Source organism: Volvox carteri (assembly GCF_000143455.1).
Source record: "Volvox carteri f. nagariensis unplaced genomic scaffold VOLCAscaffold_25, whole genome shotgun sequence".
NCBI classification, from domain to species: Eukaryota; Viridiplantae; Chlorophyta; class Chlorophyceae; order Chlamydomonadales; family Volvocaceae; genus Volvox; species Volvox carteri.
The window spans coordinates 1271071-1288484 of record NW_003307568.1 but is presented as its reverse complement, the minus strand read 5'-3'; the positions used below and the strand labels follow the sequence as shown (position 1 = coordinate 1288484).

Genomic DNA, 17414 nt, shown 5'->3' with positions numbered 1-17414 from the left:
GCGCATATACTCCAAACGGACGCCAACGGATTGGCGACGACCCGCGTGGGTCCAAAGCCAATATACTCAGTTAACATGAGCCTGCCTTCCACAATGCCAAAAACCGAATGCAAAAAACGGTTATAAATCTGGAAATGAGTATGAACGTCACTCTCATTCCAGTATTGGCCAAGCCTGGTCCATGATGGACGGCGTCCCATCCTAAATCCTTGGCCCATCCCAGCAATTTCAGGAATGCTCCCGGCGGCGCATGCTGTCGCTTTGCAAGCCAGCAGGCGTGCGCGCCTTTGGTGTGTTCGCGCTGTCCGACTCCCCAGTACCTGTCACTGCAGGGCCAGCCTCGCCACCCGCCACCATTAGTGAAGCCACCTCACTACGCAGCAGCGACGCCGTGGCCACATATTCCATCATACCGCCCGGCAGCATCAGGACTGGTGCCTGCTCTGTCTGGCGGCCACTGCCAGGCCTCTGCTGCTGAGGATCCAGAGGCTCCATGGCAGCTGCACGCTTTCTGCCCTCATCGCCATTACCAGACATCTGCTCTGCACCCGCCCGAATGTCGTTACTGCCACCAACAGACTTGACGCGCGGCGACATCGATTCAGACACGCCCATGGAGCGGTTCAAGGTCTCAACAGGCGTGCCGCTAGCAGGAGCACCGGCACCCACACTGGTCGCTGCAGCCTCCACAGCAACCTTAGGACTGACAGGTCCGCTACCAGCAGCGGCGGCGGCGGCCTTGGTTTGATCGTGATCTGGCAATTGCTCAATCTCCGCGCTGTCCGCATCCCAGACAGTGCTGCCAGTGGCCATGTTCGGTGCATACTTCATGGTGGTGTCTGAAGGGCGGCGGGTGGTTGGCTGGCCAGGTGTCAGCTGTGCTGGTGAGCGCGAGCCACCAACTGAGCCACTGGCAGTGGTCGCGATGGCGCCACTGGCAGCGGCTGCCACACTGACAGATGCATCCGGGGCCAACATGGCCTCCCCTTCCACAGCGTCGACTGCGCCCGACTGTGCACCTGGTGGAACAAGCGGTAGGCTGCTATGTGGCATACGGGCAGTGGAGGTGAGTGGACCGATAAACTGCGCTGGGCTCAGGGGGGTTGGTCCGGCGGCCAACACGCTGGCACGCGGCGAAGTGGGGTTCTCCTCCGACTCCTGCACGGGTACCGCAGTGCGGCTGACGCGTAAAGCTGCGGCACGCTCTCCAGGCGTCTCATAGGCGGGGTTGGTCAACACGAAGGCCTGGCGTGTATTCGCACTGCCAGGCCGGCCGGCCGCTGGAGCTGGCGACATGGAGCTGCTGACCTCACCGGTACTCAGTGAACCACGTGGCAACACGGGCCGGGGCCGCTTAGCATGACGCCGAACCACAATGACAGCCACAACTGCTGCTACGAAAATACAACCTCCAACCATGCCGACTGCAATGCCCACAACAGCCGCGGAGCTAAGGGCCCAGCCCCTATTGTTGCTCCCGCTTCCAGTGTTGCTGCTGCTTCCACCGCTACCTATACTGCTTCCACCGCTACCAGTACTGCTTCCACCGCTACCAGTACTGCTTCCACCGCTACCGCCACCGGCTGGTGCAGCCTCCGTGTTGGGTAAAATGAGCGGTGGTGGTGGACTGAGGGTGACACCACCCGACGGTGAATTGGCCCCGGAAGACATAAGCGGCGGAGGGGGTGAAGCAGCAACTCCGACATTGCTCCAGTCTGCTGTCGGCACGCCAATGGGCTGAAAGCCAAGGTTGCTGCTTGCATTTGGATCCGTGACCGCTGCTACAAAAGCATTGTATGCTGCAGTCAAGTCGGCAAGTACAGCCGAGGATGAGGTCAATGGTGGTGGGGGCGGTGGTGATGTGGATGATGATGTGGTGGAGGTGACTGCGGCGGCTGCTGGGTTAGTGACGACAGGGTCAGTGGGATCCACAGCGGCCGACACTGAGTTCTCCGGCAGCGCGTCGACGGGAATGGACTTATCGGGCTCAACACCAATCGTGGCGCTTACGGAGCCGGCCACAATCTTCGCCACATAGAGACGGTTCATATCAATACCCATTACAGCTGCGAGGTTCTTCAGGAAGACCGCCTGCTGTGCGTAGAAGTTGTCAATCGTTACAGCGAAAGACTGTGAAACCTGCGATACATAACATCATCATTTGCGGACCCAGTCGTTAGAACCAGTCAGGCTGCAGGCTGCTCCATGGCTGCCGCACTGCAGCAGTGAAACCCATTGTACCCGTTGCATCCTCCCGACCCAGGCAAATCTCGAGGACTACATTTGCATGAAGTGATATAACTTACCTGCCTAGCACCCAACCTAGCCAGGTGCAATCCAGCAAAAGCGAGAGCCAGCCCTGGTGTACACAACCTGCTACCCTGTGATCCAGCATGCCCCACAGCATGTCCTGGGCCCCACTCACCATCACAGCGCTCTCAGTGCGTGTCTCAACCGTCATGCCACCCTTGATCTTCACATACAGCAGCGTGTTATCTTGGTCCCAGAAGTACGACCCGTGAGGTGTGCCATCACCAATTCTTATAGGCTTGTCCCATGGCATCACTCGGCCCGTGGTGTTGCCATTACCAGGCGGCAGCCAGGTGAAGCGACGGTTAAGGGTGTAGAGCATATTGATAACCAAGACAATTTCCTTGTCCGGGTCTGCGTAGGGAAACCAGATGCGGAAGTTCTGCGAAGGTGTGCCGGTAAAGTTGATGTACACTGTCTGCCCAGTTGGCACGTAGGTCCAGAAGGTTGACAGCCGCTTCTGACATGTGTACGCAAAGCACCAGCCATGATCCATGGCTGCCGTCACCAGGTCGATTGAGCCAGACACGTTGAAGAATACAGGGCCAAAGTTGCGGTCCTCAGTGTCTTTGTCACGGCTCTCGAGCACTAGCATCTGCGGGTCGCCCCAAATGCCATCTGCTGGCACAGGGTTAGGCTTGTATCTCGGATCTAGGCCGGTCTCCGCTATGTATGAGGTCGAGTTAACGACGCACTGATACGAATCCTGATACGCAGAGTATGTGCATGCCCCAGGCAGCACGGGTGAGCCCTGATCCATTGGGAACACGCGTTTGGACGTGAAGATGCCTGCGGTGGTGCTGACGGTGCCGGTAAGTGAGCCATCCAGATCCCGCCAGTAGGCGTGTGCCGGACCGGCACAGTTAAGCATGATCTGGGAGCCGTCGGGCCGCGTATAGGCCGCCTCTCCACAGTCCGCCTCGTTGCGCCAGTCAGGGTCGGGCGGGGTGTGATAAAACATTCCCTGGCTCACCCTGCAGAGAGATGGGTCATGGGTGAAGGGCAGGTAGGGGGCATGGGGCCAAGGCGGCGTTCTTATGGATGTTGCCATGCGTTCCGTGTGTGCATAGCTGGTGGGGCTATAGTTCAGGGTGTAAGCTTGCCTGTTGCAATTACTGCAACTACCGAAATCCACAGGCCAAGCAAAGTCCGCTAGAGTCCGGTTTGCCATCCGACTTACCCGATGCCGACGTTTTGGACGTTAATTTTGGAGAAATAGTGCGGATAGAAAGCTTCTGGCGCCTTAGGCTGGTTCGCCAACGCATAAGTGCCGCTTTGTGAGCCTCCGCAGCCCGCGGGGCCCAGAAAGTCCGCCAAGGTGATACCGCTGATGTTGAACATGCCCTGTGGTTTGAGGTCCGTGGTTAGTGAAGGGGTTTGCCTGAGAAGCCATAGGCATCAGACAGTCTGGCCCTGAGACAACTGAAACACCGTGCCAAGCCGTTGCCAAAGCTATTCCTAGCGAGTGAAGCACAGGAAGGCGCAGTGTTGTCGCCCCAACCTTTCCATGACTCACATGGATTAGTGAGTAGCCCATAGGCTTGTCGTACGGCTTCTTCTCGGGGCCCACCGCAAATCCCAGTGCAAACTGTGACGACTGCAGGCCAACTGCTGGTGTGAAGGGGTCGTACTGATTGAATGACTGGGTGGACAATTTGGGGTGGCAGCCAGGGTCACTTCGCTTCGTGCAGGCAGAGCAGACATCATTGCTCGACTGGCCAACAAGGAGGCCACCGTCCCAGCGCATCCAGCCCTTGTCGGTCATTTCACCATAACGCATTAGATGGATGCCCGCGTGCTTGTTGTCCAGGATATTGACGTCCTTCAGGACAATGTCCGTCGAAACGCCACGTGTGGAGATGATGCCGAAATCTGTCAAGCAAAGTGGCAAGAGGAATGACAACATGCAGCATCCTAAAGTGGCAACATGCAGCATCCTATGGCATTTCATAGACATTGAGTAAAACTGGGACGCTGATGATCGCCTTTCCTCACCAGCTGGCCGATGCTCAGCCTTGCACTTACCCCAGTTCATGTATGTGGTGAAGTTCGTCAACTGTGCACAACCCTGGATGAGTGCCTCGGGACTGGCTTGAAACCACAGGCCGGCAAGGGATGAATGGGCCGTGTTGTTGCGGAAGGAGCCATTTGTGAAGTTGCCGCACGGTAAACCGTAATACGCAAAGCCGTAGCGTTCCGAACCAGCTGCCACGTTGTCAGTGACCCAGTTAGATGCGTATAAGATGCTGAATGACGATGGCATCATAATATCAAAGTGACTCTTGCCCGTCATATCCTTGATTGTGCCGATTACCAAGTTGCCACGGATTATGTTGCCCCTGTAATGCAAGGGAAGCAGGGCATGTAGTCATGCTTCTACTATTCCTTTCCCAGCCAACCAGCATACCAAAGCATATCCCCGGCCTCCCCTCATCATTTGGAACTTTTGGAGAATTGGGGTATCGGACCCTGGCCCCTCCTACAGCCAAACACTACTTACGTCGTATACACATCCACGCTGTGTGTGTCATACGCCTCGTACATGATGTTGTCGGCCAGGGTGACTGGGTTCGCAACTGAGGGCTTGCCATTAATGAGCACGTTCGAGGCCATACCATACAGCAGCACGCTGCCTTTAACAAATGATGGATTTGGAATTGCGGATAGCGTTGTCATGTTGGTGACATTGTCCGTACGCAGCACTGTAACTGGCGCCATGCGGTCAAAGTATATGCACGCGCGATCGTCAAAGCCAGCCTGGCCGCAATAAGCCATACCCATACTGTCAAAGCGGCCTGTGGAGTTGCCCGAAACCACTACGCGTGCACCGAACATTTCTCCATCATACGAGTGGGTACTCTCGCCATCATCCGCAGTAATGAGGACGTTGGAAGAGACCAGGCCAACCTCCGCGCGCATATCCACGGTGGGGCCGCCGGGATAAGCTTTGACCCGCGCCCCATGGGGGTGGGCCAGCGGCGAGTCCAGCAGCAGCTGGGAGCCGTTGTTGCGGATCCCAGTGATGATGCGGAACTCGCTTTGATTCCAGTTAAACGAGGTGGAGGTAATCAGGATCTTATCACCGACACTCCAGCCGTGGTTGGGGTCCGATACATTAATGGCATTGTTGCCAATCTGTGCCGCGGATCCTAACTTGATCCAGCGCTTACGGGCCTGCATCCACAGAGCACACAAGGTTATGACACGCACTAAGGGAAGAAGCGGTAAGCCGGATATCAGCTGGAAAAGCCCCAAACAATGCAGCAGGTGGATGGCGGCTCTTGTTCAGCCAACGAACCAATGTGACTATCATGCACCTACCGGTTTGCCGTACAGGTTGATTGTGCCTCCTGAAAGAGCTGCCAGCACCTTGGAGCCCAAGTTAAGGTTATTATCAATGCCATAATCGGGTGTGTCGCGAGCACCGTTCAGCCGAATAGTGGCCTTGGCGGGGTGCGGCTCCGTGGCGCTGCCAGCGCTCAGCACACCCTGGCCCATGACAATAATATAGGTAGCGGTCAGGTTGATGTCCCGCGTGGTGTCAAAGCGTAAATTGCCCTGAACGGTCAGCGCCAGCAGCGGCGGTGGTGACTCGTCAATGACCAGGTCCCAGCCGTACGGAATGGTCACATTGTCGCCAGCTACTGGTTTGCGGAAGTTGTTCACGGCGCTCGTGTTCCAGGTGCTCGTGTTAGACCAGTACAATGTGCCGTCGCGGATGTCCACAACGGCATCGGGTACATTGCTGCAGCCTGTGTTAGGGCAGGTGAATGCCTTCATGTCGAGGGTGGTGTCGAGGCGCCCATCTAAAAAGACTGTAAACTTGGTGTCGTTATAGGTGCGGTTACTCCACCACCAGGAATTAGGCGCCTTGGTTTTGTTGTAGTAGAACATGCCGTGGGTTGAGTTGGTGGGAGGCGGCATCGCGGTCAAGTTGTTCCACTGGTCGTTGTTATTGATTGTGAAGTGGTCCTTGACCTGAATGTGCTTTGTGGTAATGTACACGTAGTCACTCGTGTTCATCAAGTCCATCTTGTGCAGCCTGGAGAAAGGTGGTCATCGGGTTGGAGGGTAACCAGTTAGTTATGCCGATGGAAGATGTTCACGTACGATACCCTCATGAAATCTCAGTTTGATGTAGGAAGGTTTTCAGGTATGTTACCCCACGTAAAAAATTAGTTACGCCGATGGAAGATGTTCACGTACGATACCTCACGTGCAGTACCCAACGAGACTTAAGATGGCCATGGAAACATGGTTCGAGGTTCAATGGAAGGGAGGGTTTCACCCGGGTTACCCCATGTACAACTCCCAGCAGGTGACTCAGCAACCTGTCCCCAAAAGGTCTAAGCAACGTACTGACACAGCACATAATCCACAGAGCCCAACCCAATCTACCATGCCGGGCTTCCTTTCACCCTGCCCTGCTTACTGGTATGTGTCGGGGTCGAAACGGAAAGGCATGTCCCATTGCACCCAATAGTCGCGGGTAGTGGCGACAGTGAACTGGTAACCGTTCTCGTTATACTTGGTGAAGTGCACAAGAGATGTGCGATTGGTGGCCAACGAAGTAAGGATGAGGTCCTTGAACATGATGGACTGCGTGCAGGCGGCGGAAAGTGCAAGGTGGGTTGAAGGCAGGAAAAGGTGATGAGGCAAGCTTCCCTCGTCCAGGTTGAGCTCCAACGCATGCACATAGGAAGGTGTGACGACAGGCTCCCGCGGGAAAATTATATTGTCAGGGTGCAACCTAACCTGCACATTGAGCGCACCTGTTGTGCGGTGCTTCCATTCAACATACCTCGGGGGTGTGGCCGTGAAGCATCACGCGGCGGAACGACAAGCCGGGGCTGCAATATGCTCCGTTGTTGCTTGTGCGTGTGTTCCGCACATACTTGCATTCGTTGGGATCAAACAGCTCGCTTTCGACCGACGAATGCCAGGTAGCCCCGGGGCCAAGAGTTACGTTGGTGCCCACATTAGGCAAGAGCGAAGCGGGCAGCGACTTGTTGTTCAGTAACGTGCCGTCTGTGTCAAGGTAGACGCCCTGGTGGCCCCAGCTCCAGTATGACATCATGGAGCTGCTGTTGTCTGATGTGATGATAGAGATGTTGGCTGTGAATGTGGTAGAGCCGCCCTGGAAGGTCTTGCACTTGCCGCATGCCTCCAACATGGAGAATAGCGTGCAGTCATCCCAGCCCTTGAAGTCCACAAATGTTACGTTGATTAGGCTCATTAATGCAGAGTGCTTCGAGTCGCCTAGGACGGGACTCTGTGTAATGATACCCGCCACACGGCGGCATGAGGGCCACTGACCAGCATTACCGCGCTTTCCAACACTGGTGCGCGCGTAAATGGTAGCATTCACGATACCGGCCATCTCTGTGATCTGTAACCCCACACGGCTGCGGTCGTCGACCACCCATGACAATTCAAGATCGCCACCATGGTCCTTGCCGTTGACAACGTGCTGCTTGGGCCCACCACCGTTATCGCCTGTTATCACGTTGACAAGCTGCACCAAGCCAACCTGTATGAGTGCGTGCAGGCATAAGGAACACCTCGTCGCTCCTTATTTAGCAGTTATGGATGCAAATAATAAAAATGCATGCCAATGCCGTCCATGGCAAAAAACGACATAGGGAGCCACCAATCCTGGATTGAGCAGCGTACCTGAGTGCCGACGGCGCCCTTCATGCCGTTCTTATAGGCCACCAGGCCGTTGAACACCGCAGGCACTTGCTCAAACGTTCCAGAAAACCCGTTGCACGGGATGTTACGGGGGTAGAACTCTGGATGGATACGCAGTCCGTAAAACATGCTCGAGTGGGCGGTGTTGTTGGTGAACTCTAGGAGGGGTGTAAACTTGGGGCAGATGGTCGTCGTGTATGACGGGCCCTCGGGATTATCCTGTAAAATGAACAGTAGCAAATAACGGATTCCGTGATTAGGAGAACTTGCGGAGATGCAAATAATAATGGTATCAGTAGAAGCAACATTTATGACAATGCAAAACTGGGCTACCCCTTGCTGGAAAGCCAAGAAAGGTCTCCGGCAAATGCATGTGAACGCTGTGGGCTTACCAGCATGCGATACCAATACCCATAAGCCGCCGAACCAGCAGCCACGTTGTTGCGCACTGTGTTGTTTGGATTGGTAATCCAGAAAGCGGCTGGGGTGGTATCGGTGTTGAGCAGCGCGTCTGATACTTTGACATGAATGGCCAGGTTGCCTTCAATGAGGTTGCCAGACTCAATACCGTCCTGCAGTACATAGCGTCCTCCGTTTCACTAACCAAAACTCCGGCCACAGCAAAAAAAAGCGCAAAGCACAAAAAACCATTCAAGGCAATAATAGAAAGAAGAATCCTATCCCCTGACAACTAACCAGGCCACAGCTCACCTCCAGGAAGAAGGTGTGACCCATGGTGTTGTAGGCCACATTATTTTGCAGGATTGCGCGATGTGTGCCGTGGATAGTGGTGGCACGGTTGTATGTGTGGTGGATAGCGCAGCCGCGCAACCATGACTGATACGCGACATCGCCGTGCATGTGCCAGTGCATGGAGTAGCGTCCCAGGCGGAACGCCTGGCCAGACTGGGTGATCTCGATGTTGTCAAAGCGAACAAGTGCGCGGGGCAGGTATTTGGGCGAATTAACCATGACCTGCACGCCATACATATTCTTGGCGCTGGTGTAATCACCCTGCAGCAAAATGTTACGTGTGAGCACGGCCACCTCAGCGCGCATGTCCAGGGGTTTAGTTCCCTGCACGCTGTGCAGCTCTCCCAAGTGCACGTATTGAAGTGGCGTGTCTAGCGTAATGACGGTACAGCCAGATACGGTCCTGTTGTCGAGCGCTGTGATGGTTGCCTCATCCACCTCACTCCCGTAGAAGCTGCTGCTGGCGATGACGATGCGGTCGCCAACCTGAATTTCATGAGGGATTGGCATATGTACATCAAGCCATAGCGCAAGCATAACGCCTGATATTCAGAAAGCCCCACATAGAGCAAAGCAATGTGACTACGTACTGCTCAATACTGAGGACAGATTCCTTACCATTACAATTATGGTGTAAGAATTGGAGAATTGCAATTATTTCAGCCCCCCTTAGTCGTACCTGCCAATTAATTGCTCCGTTGACGACAATGCTGGTGTCCCCTGGATCCGCCGTCCGGTTCAGCTTGGTATAATGCGGGATCTTGGGCTGCCCGAAGAAGGTGACGACGCCTTGCCGCACGGCCAGTGCCTTGGCGCCATACATCGGAAGATCCCTGCTATTTGGGGCCCCATGCATGGTAATGTTGGCGCGGCCGGGGTAGGGCTTCTCTGCGCTACCAATGGTGAAATTGCCCCCTTTAACAATGATGTAGTGAGCCTGCAGGTTAATGTAGTCCTTGGTATCATCGAAAACCAGGTTGCCTTCCAAGACAATGATGAAAAGTTTCGGCGGGCTGATATCCAGGAGGACCGTCACGCCAGCTGGAATTACGACCGAGTCCTCGTAGCCGGGCAGGGGTCCACCACCCCACGTGCTGTTGCGGCTCCACACGTCGATGTACTGGTACTGAGCCGAGCTGCGTGCATAGCCACGGCCCTGCTGCAGCACCGTCACCGGCAGCGGAACTCGAAGGATGCTGTTGGGCGGCTTACCGGTAGTGCAGGTGATGGCGGTGCTGTTGACGACCACAACCGACTGGCAAGCGACATCGCCAATGCTGACAGTGGTGCTCACGCCGGTACGGAAGTCTGCGCCCGTAATAGTGACGGGTGTGCCACCTTCAGTGGAGCCGCGCGCCGGGACAATGCCGCTCACTGTCGACTCTAGGGCTGGGTCAAAAGTGAAAGTGAAGCTCGACAGGGTGGTCTCGTTGGTGCCGGCAGTGGGCGTAATTGACAAGGGCCACGTCACTGGGCTCACTGGCTTGGTGTCCAGGGGACCGGTAACGCAGGTCAGCGATGTAGCGGTGCTGCTGATGACCTTGCATGTGCTGTTGCCAAAGCGCACCGATACAAGCGTGGTGTTGGTATCGAACCCCTTGCCGGTAATGACCACGGTAATACCACCAGCACTCCCGCCAGTAGTTGCAGACATAGCAGTGATGGTCAGGGGTACAGTGTAAGCAGGCAAAAGACCGCAGCCAAAAGGCTGGATGCACAGCCATAGCGTATACGTCGCGGCCGGCATGTAAGCAGGCATGGTGCAGGAAATCGCCTCGCGATAGGTGGTGCTGGTGATGTTGAAATCCGTGACAACTGGGTTGCGGCAGGGCAGCACCGTCGGCCCGACCTCAAACTCAACCGTGGCATTGCTGGCGCCGTTCTTGGCAGCCGGTGCCGTGATAGTGTTGTTTAGCGTGCCAACTCCCGATAAGTACCAGGTCAGCGACAGGGTTGCACCAGCGTCGGGTGGTGCAGATAACGGCGTCACGCCAGACAGGGCGGGCGTGCGGCCACCACAAAAGTAGAGGAGCTCAGCGCCCGCAGTCGCAGCGTATGTGCCGTTGCTCGTGTAATATACCCGCGGCTTATACCGCAAGTTGACTCCGCTGATACTGTTGTTACCGGCAAAGGCTTCAGGATTAGGCACCTTGAAGCGTGTCAGCCCAAATGATGCAGTGAAGCCGTCGCTTGCCAGCGGCACAAGATTCAGGCGTGACGAGTTGACAGCCTGGCACGGTGGCGAGTTCGAAAATCCTGAGCCACAAAAGACGGTTTCCCAAGCAGCCGTCATGTTGACTTGAAGTGTCGTATCGACCAAGTCCTTCACAAACCCATACCCGGTGATGTTGAAGGTGCCGCCACCAAACAGGGAGAAATAGCACTTGGAGTTGGGGTTGTTGAAGGTGTAATTAAGAACCCTGACCGTATAGGTCACGATTGGCAAGTCCGTCGCAGCTGTCGCTGTGGGGCGTGTAAGACCCAGGCCCTCAACCATAATGCTAACAGGCCACTGCCCAGCCGGCAAGGCGGGCGCCGTGCAGTTGATATTGGTTGTGTTGGTGCCGTTGACCGTCACCGGTGCGACACCAACAATGCTGCACAGCTGGTTGGCCAGAGTGACGCTGATCTGGGACGCGGCGGGTAGGCTTGGGTCCGTCAGGAAATCGCCAAAGATGCTCAAGGTTGTGTTGGTGCTGTTGAAGGTGGGCTGCATGATACCACTCAACGTAATCCCGCTCAATATTGAGAGTGACGGTGTGCGACAAATTGAGTACACATAAGAGCATGTTGTGTTGGGCGTCTGCACCCACGACGGTTCAAACGGCGCCTTCGGCTGGCCTGGCAGCACAACTGTCAGGTTGGTGACGGGACACTGTGTCACGGAGTCAATGCCGTTGACTGTAAGCTTGACTGGCAGTGGCGTTCCTGGAGGTACCGGTGTAACCTTCTGCCACTCCAAGTTAGCGAAGGGTCCGCGCGATCCATCAGGTTGACCCGGTCTGCGTCAAGGGTATCCTAGTTGGGTATGAACCTAAATTTAGTGCGTGGCGCGTATGGATCCCAGCAGAAGGGCGGATTCGTGTTAGTGTAGATGTGGTTTTCGATGAGGGAATCATGTATAGTGTCGCGTATTTGCTCGATTCGATAGAGGAGTCGCTCTCTTCCGGTACTGATGATGAGGGCCCCAGGAGGGCGCCCTTGGTCGAGATCGAGATGAATCCTGTAGGCGGGCCGGCTGGCGACGAGGGGTCGGATGACGAGCCGGGGCCGTTGATTGATGACGATGAGGCGTCGGATTGGTCCGAGTCTGATAGTGATGATGACGGTGAAGTGGATGAGGAGGCCAGTGATGGATTGGTTAACGCAGGGCCGTCAAATCTAGGACCGTCCAATACGAATAATAATTTGCCGTTAGCTCTTGGTAGGGAAAAGCGTTCCAATGCCGGAGTTCCACCTAAACGTTTTGCTTTCCGTGTAGAGATGGAGGAAGAGTCGGATGATGATGTCGATATTCCGGAATCTTACGAGGAAGCAATAGCATCTCCCTATGCTGAGTTTTGGCGTGCTGCAATGCTTGAAGAGCTTGAGTCTTTGCGTGCGAAGGGTACTTGGTCCTTAGTGCCGAAGCCCAAGGACAACAGATCTCTTGACGTTAAGTGGGTTTTCTCATTGAAGCGTGACAAGCATGGTGCCATTGAACGGTTCAAGGCACGCCTAGTAGTGAAGGGTTTCATGCAACGCGAGGGTGTGGATTTTCAGGAGGTTTTTGCGCCGGTGAGTCGTCACACTACCTTGCGCACCTTTTTGTCCATGGTAGCTGGCGCAGACATGGAATTGCACCAATTAGATGTGAAAACAGCGTTCTTGAATGGCGATTTGGAGGAGGAAATTTATGTCAAACAACCCCCCGGTTTTGAAGAGGGAGGCCCGGGGATAGTTTGTCTTCTCCATAAGGCCTTGTATGGCCTTCGTCAAGCGTCGCGTGCATGGTATGACACGTTATGTGAAGAATTAGTGTCGATGGGCTTTGTCGCGTCGAGTGCGGACCCTAGTTTATTTGTTCGCCGTAAACAAGGCGAGGTTGTGTATCTTTTGGTTTATGTAGACGACGTTTTGATTGCGTCTTGGAGCGAGAGAGCCGTTTCAGAAGTAAAGGCGGCTATCATGCGGCGGTTTGAGTGCCGCGACTTAGGAGAGGCAAGTTTATTTTTGGGTCTTACCCTTAAGCGCGATCGAGCGAACAGGGTAATTACCGTTTCTCAAGGGCGTATGGTTAAGGACATTGTGGGTCTTTATGGCATGGTTAATGCACGGCCGAAGTCTGTACCTATGAGTCCTGGAACCGTCTTACCTAATGCTGCAGTGGAAGATCGGCTGGATCGAGAGCGTTTCCCGTATAGCCAGTTAATTGGCAGTTTGTTGTACGTGTCTGGATGTACTCGTCCCGACATTGCACAAGCCGTGGGAATTTTGGCGCGTCACATGTCGAATCCTAGCAGGTCGGACTGGAAAGCGGCGAAGGAGGTAGTACGCTATTTGGCAGGAACGTCCGATTACGGATTAGTCCTAGGTGGTGAACGAGCAGATGAGAGGTTGGTTGGGTATAGTGATGCTGACTATGCGGGTTGTGCTGACTCGCGGCGGTCAACGTCTGGTTACGTCTTTACTCTTCATGGTGGTACAGTTAGTTGGGCTAGTAAACTTCAGCGGAGCGTGGCTGCGTCCACTATGGAGGCTGAGTATATGGCTGTTTCGGAAGCTGCTAAGGAGGCCTTATGGTTGCGACAACTACTTGGCGATCTCGGCTACGACCTCAAGCCAACGCAGATCAATTGCGATAGTCAGAGCGCAATTCGGTTGGCGAGCAATCCGGTTGTTTCGAAGCAATCGAAGCACATCTCTGTGCGTTATCATTTTGTACGGGAGCAGGTAGCGCTCGGTACGCTTGTGATGGTAGATTGCAGGTCGGAAGATATGGTAGCTGATTGTCTAACTAAGCCTTTACCAACTGAGAAGTTTGTGAAGCATCGTATGGCGATGAACGTGTGCAAGTCCTGAGCGCGTGGGAGTGTTGGGAAGTGTCCTTAGGTACACTCAGGCTTGACACTTCGGTAGTTTGATTAGTTGCCGTTATCCCAATACGACATCGAATCAGGATTGGCTACGGTATGCTTATATACTGCTTGCGTATCCATTCTCTCTCTCTCCTTGTGTAACGATATGAGCGAGTGATGTGTTCACTGAAGGACTCTTATCTCTAACACAGTGCTAGCCCAGCGGCGCTAGCCAGCATCAATAAATAGAGTTAAGGCCCAGCCAGGGCCTGCTTGCCTGCACACACAAAGGGAAACGTAGAACGACAAATAAATAATTATGGCACGACTCGCAGCGCACATGCATGCCATTATGAATGAAATGTGTTAAGGTGAATCCTAAAGGGTCATCAGTGCATGAAGCAGGGTGCATGGAGGCATCGAATTTGCCGGTGCACCGGTAGTGAGCATGCTCAGGCTAGTTGCAGTAGTTGGTACACAGTATGGCACCTTGAAGAACTACTAATACGAGCGAAACGCTTCACCAGCATCTCGAGAGGCCTTTTCAGCAGCCAGCTGCTACACTACAGGCTCAGCTTGCTCCACCGTGCTCAGCGCCCTATTGGGTCCCCAAACCAAAGAACATAATAACCTACTCATCCTACGCATCCTGCCAACTTCCTAAACTCAAGAAATTAGTACCCCGAATTTAGCACAGAGTTCACCAGTGCACGCTCAGCATGCTCAGTGAGTGGGCCATGCCCCTAGCCAACCACGCTGTAACACGCTGTCCAACTACGGCCCAGTGCTGCTGCTTCTGAAAGGCGCTACCCTGTCTTGCGCTGACCCAATTGCGCTCCCAGACCCCCCCAAGCGCTGGCTGAGACTACCAGCAGCACCGATGGACATATGGACCGGGGTGCACTGGTCACCGACGGACTGCCAGCTGCTTGGACGCAGGACGAAGTGATCCAGAAACTGCAACTGCGTCTACGGCAGCTTATGGACATGAGGGTCGCGTCCGAAGATTGCACCGTTGAGGCACACCCGAACGTCGCTGCACGCAGCAGCAAGCGGACAACCCAGCGGGTTCGCATCACGACAACCCCAGCGGCATATCATGCCCTGTACACATTACGGAAGCAGCTGGGCCTGGATGCGGAGGAAGGGGTGGACGAGTCGTTCCCGGCCGTGCGGGTGACACTGGCGCTTACAGCACTTGGCGAAACACGCAAAAAGGGCAACAGGACGTGTTTCGGCACTTGGTAGTAAGAGAGCCCCTTCATGGCGAGGTACCCACCTTATGGCGCTCACCGAGCCAGACAGTGGCGTCTGGGCGAAGGTAGACGTTCGCAAAATGGCCACAGAGCTGAGGCAGACGGCTAACTAGGGAGCACGGGGGGGGGGGAGGTAATAGCATCCGCTTCCTTATTTGGAACGTCCATGCCTTCTCGGCAGGCAAGCTCTACCAGATTACGGCCATTCGTGGGTTCCTTAACCATGATGTAATCGTCCTTGAAGGCGCCCGTTAATCGGAAGCGCGCAAAGGAACAACGAGTATTACAGGGCTATAGCCATTTCGCATGCACTAGGGCACCGCGCACAGGCTCTCGAAGGTCAGGCGGGGTCTCAGTGTTTGTGCGTTATGAGCTGGCCCCCTGTGTGAGAGAAGTGGGCCTAACGAATGCACCTGTTGGGTTGGAAATTGTCTGGTTGCGGTTCCCTAGCGTTCTCCCAGGGGGTCGGGCGCTTCTACTTGGGGCTGGTTACTGCTCGCCCCAGGGGTCCAGCGTTTATAGCAGCACGGATGGGAGTGGCCTGGCATATAGTGAGGTCACTTTCGCTTTCGCTGCTTTTAAAAGCATTACTGGCAAGCTAGATAGACTGCAGTGCGTGGGCGATGAGGTGCTTATCACAGGTGATTTTAATGCCCGTGCGGCAGCTATTCTAGACTTGCCCGAAGTAAATGGAGTAGGGGCACACTCCCTTGGCGGCGTTCCCCGTAAAAGTAGAGATAACGGAGTTAATCGTTTTGGCCTCCGGTTGGCACAAATGTGTCTTGACACAGGCCTAGCCATTGTCAATGGGCGTGCACCTGTTGATGTGCCCGACCTCAACTGAACTAAGGGTCACAGTTCAATTGATCTGTGCCTTGCATCTTATGGGCTCTTCGAGCAGATAGACACCCTTAAAGTCCTCAGATCTTACTTATGGGGTGAATCCAATGTGCTGAGTGATCATCACCCGCTTATCCTTCGGCTGCATGCCTATTGAGGCCAGGGGTCGGAAGCCTCACCTGGCACGTGAACACATCCCTATTTTTGATATTTCACGCAAAGGCCGCTTCACTGACCTTTTTCGTGACCCAGATGGCATTATTACAGCGACCATCAACTCGCTCAAGGAGAAGCTTGGCGAAGGGGCCCCTTGTGATGAAAGCATGAATGACTTGCGCACCCTAATCGGGACGTATGCTAGGGAGACGTCCGGCGTTGCACGGGGGAAGGTGAATTATGTGAAGCGTGACTGGTGGAATGAGGACTGTGCAGCTGCGTGGAATGATATGATGAGTTTCCGTATGGAGATCAGGGACCCCGTCTCGGGCAAGCTGCCGGCCATACATAGGGCTACCTGGAAGGCCAAGCACCGTGCCTTTAAGAAGGCCAGAAAGGCCGCTATTCAGGAGATTGAATTGGAAAATATTCGGAGGAGGATTAAGGACGCCCGGTCTAACCCACGCGGCTTGTGGACATGGCTGCGTGGGGGAAAACCGCCTCCTTGCGGGATCTCAGATATTAATGGCTTTACCGAGCATTTTTCCAAGGTGCTTAAAGGTGCGGGAGACGCGAGCAACACTGCAATGAAGGTATCCAGTTTAAATGGCAGGATTCCTGCCGCAGGACGAGGACCGGGTGATGCACCGGTGGAATTAGCTGCGTGGCTCAACAAGGACTTTACGGAGGCCGAAATTGTTCGTGGTCTCAAGGCTATGCGCAACAATAAGTCCCCGGGCCTGGAGGGAACCCCGGCCGAGTATTATAGGTACGCTATCAGGGAGAGTTAGGGTTTTAGGGTTTTTGGGTTTTGGGGTTTAAGGGTTGGTGTCGAGATAAGATAATTACCATCCCCAAGCTGTGTATGATGTTGTTACAGGGTGGTACCGTATCGCTATGGCCGATTGGTGACACCGGATTGGTGAAAATCACCAATCCAGTAGCAAAGGATAATCCGGGCTGGGATTGAGCGGCGGCCATCACCAATCCCTGTACGTTTTGGATCCAGGTCGGGTGCCGGACCGCCGTTTAAGGGTCACTTTGCTGCGCGCGCGCGATGCTGTATGCGACGGCGTGCATCTAGAAACGTTTACATGCGACTGCAGATTGGTTGATGTGGGCCTGGGGCGCCTCGGAGGGCCCACAGTGAACGGGGGGCAGTCCGGTTGGCGGCTTTCACCAATTCGGTGGCAATGGGAAAAAGTGGACGGGGTAACACCAAACCGTATCACCAATTCCGGTGTTGGAAAGATTAATTCTAGAAATCTTATTTTAGGCGTAGCCGAAAATGTGGTTTGAAGAGGGGCGTCAGAGCGGCGTCGTACGGTGCAGTTAGTTGGTTGTTATTTTA

At 54.7% G+C, this 17414-nt stretch overlaps 1 protein-coding gene across 1 annotated transcript; it reads right to left on the bottom strand.

The window, feature by feature from the left end:
* Positions 1–228: 228 nt before the first annotated feature.
* On the bottom strand, positions 229–15292 carry VOLCADRAFT_92355 (uncharacterized protein; the record flags this gene model as incomplete). The annotated part of the gene is made up of 16 exons (XM_002951680.1): positions 229–1424; positions 1644–2139; positions 2426–3284; positions 3491–3654; positions 3827–4182; positions 4306–4649; positions 4811–5484; positions 5632–6352; positions 6743–6909; positions 7112–7840; positions 7984–8220; positions 8394–8573; positions 8713–9240; positions 9434–11710; positions 15091–15159; positions 15260–15292. The coding sequence occupies 16 exons, from the start codon at positions 15290–15292 to the stop codon at positions 229–231; spliced, it is 9030 nt and encodes a 3009-aa protein (XP_002951726.1).
* Positions 15293–17414: the final 2122 nt, after the last annotated feature.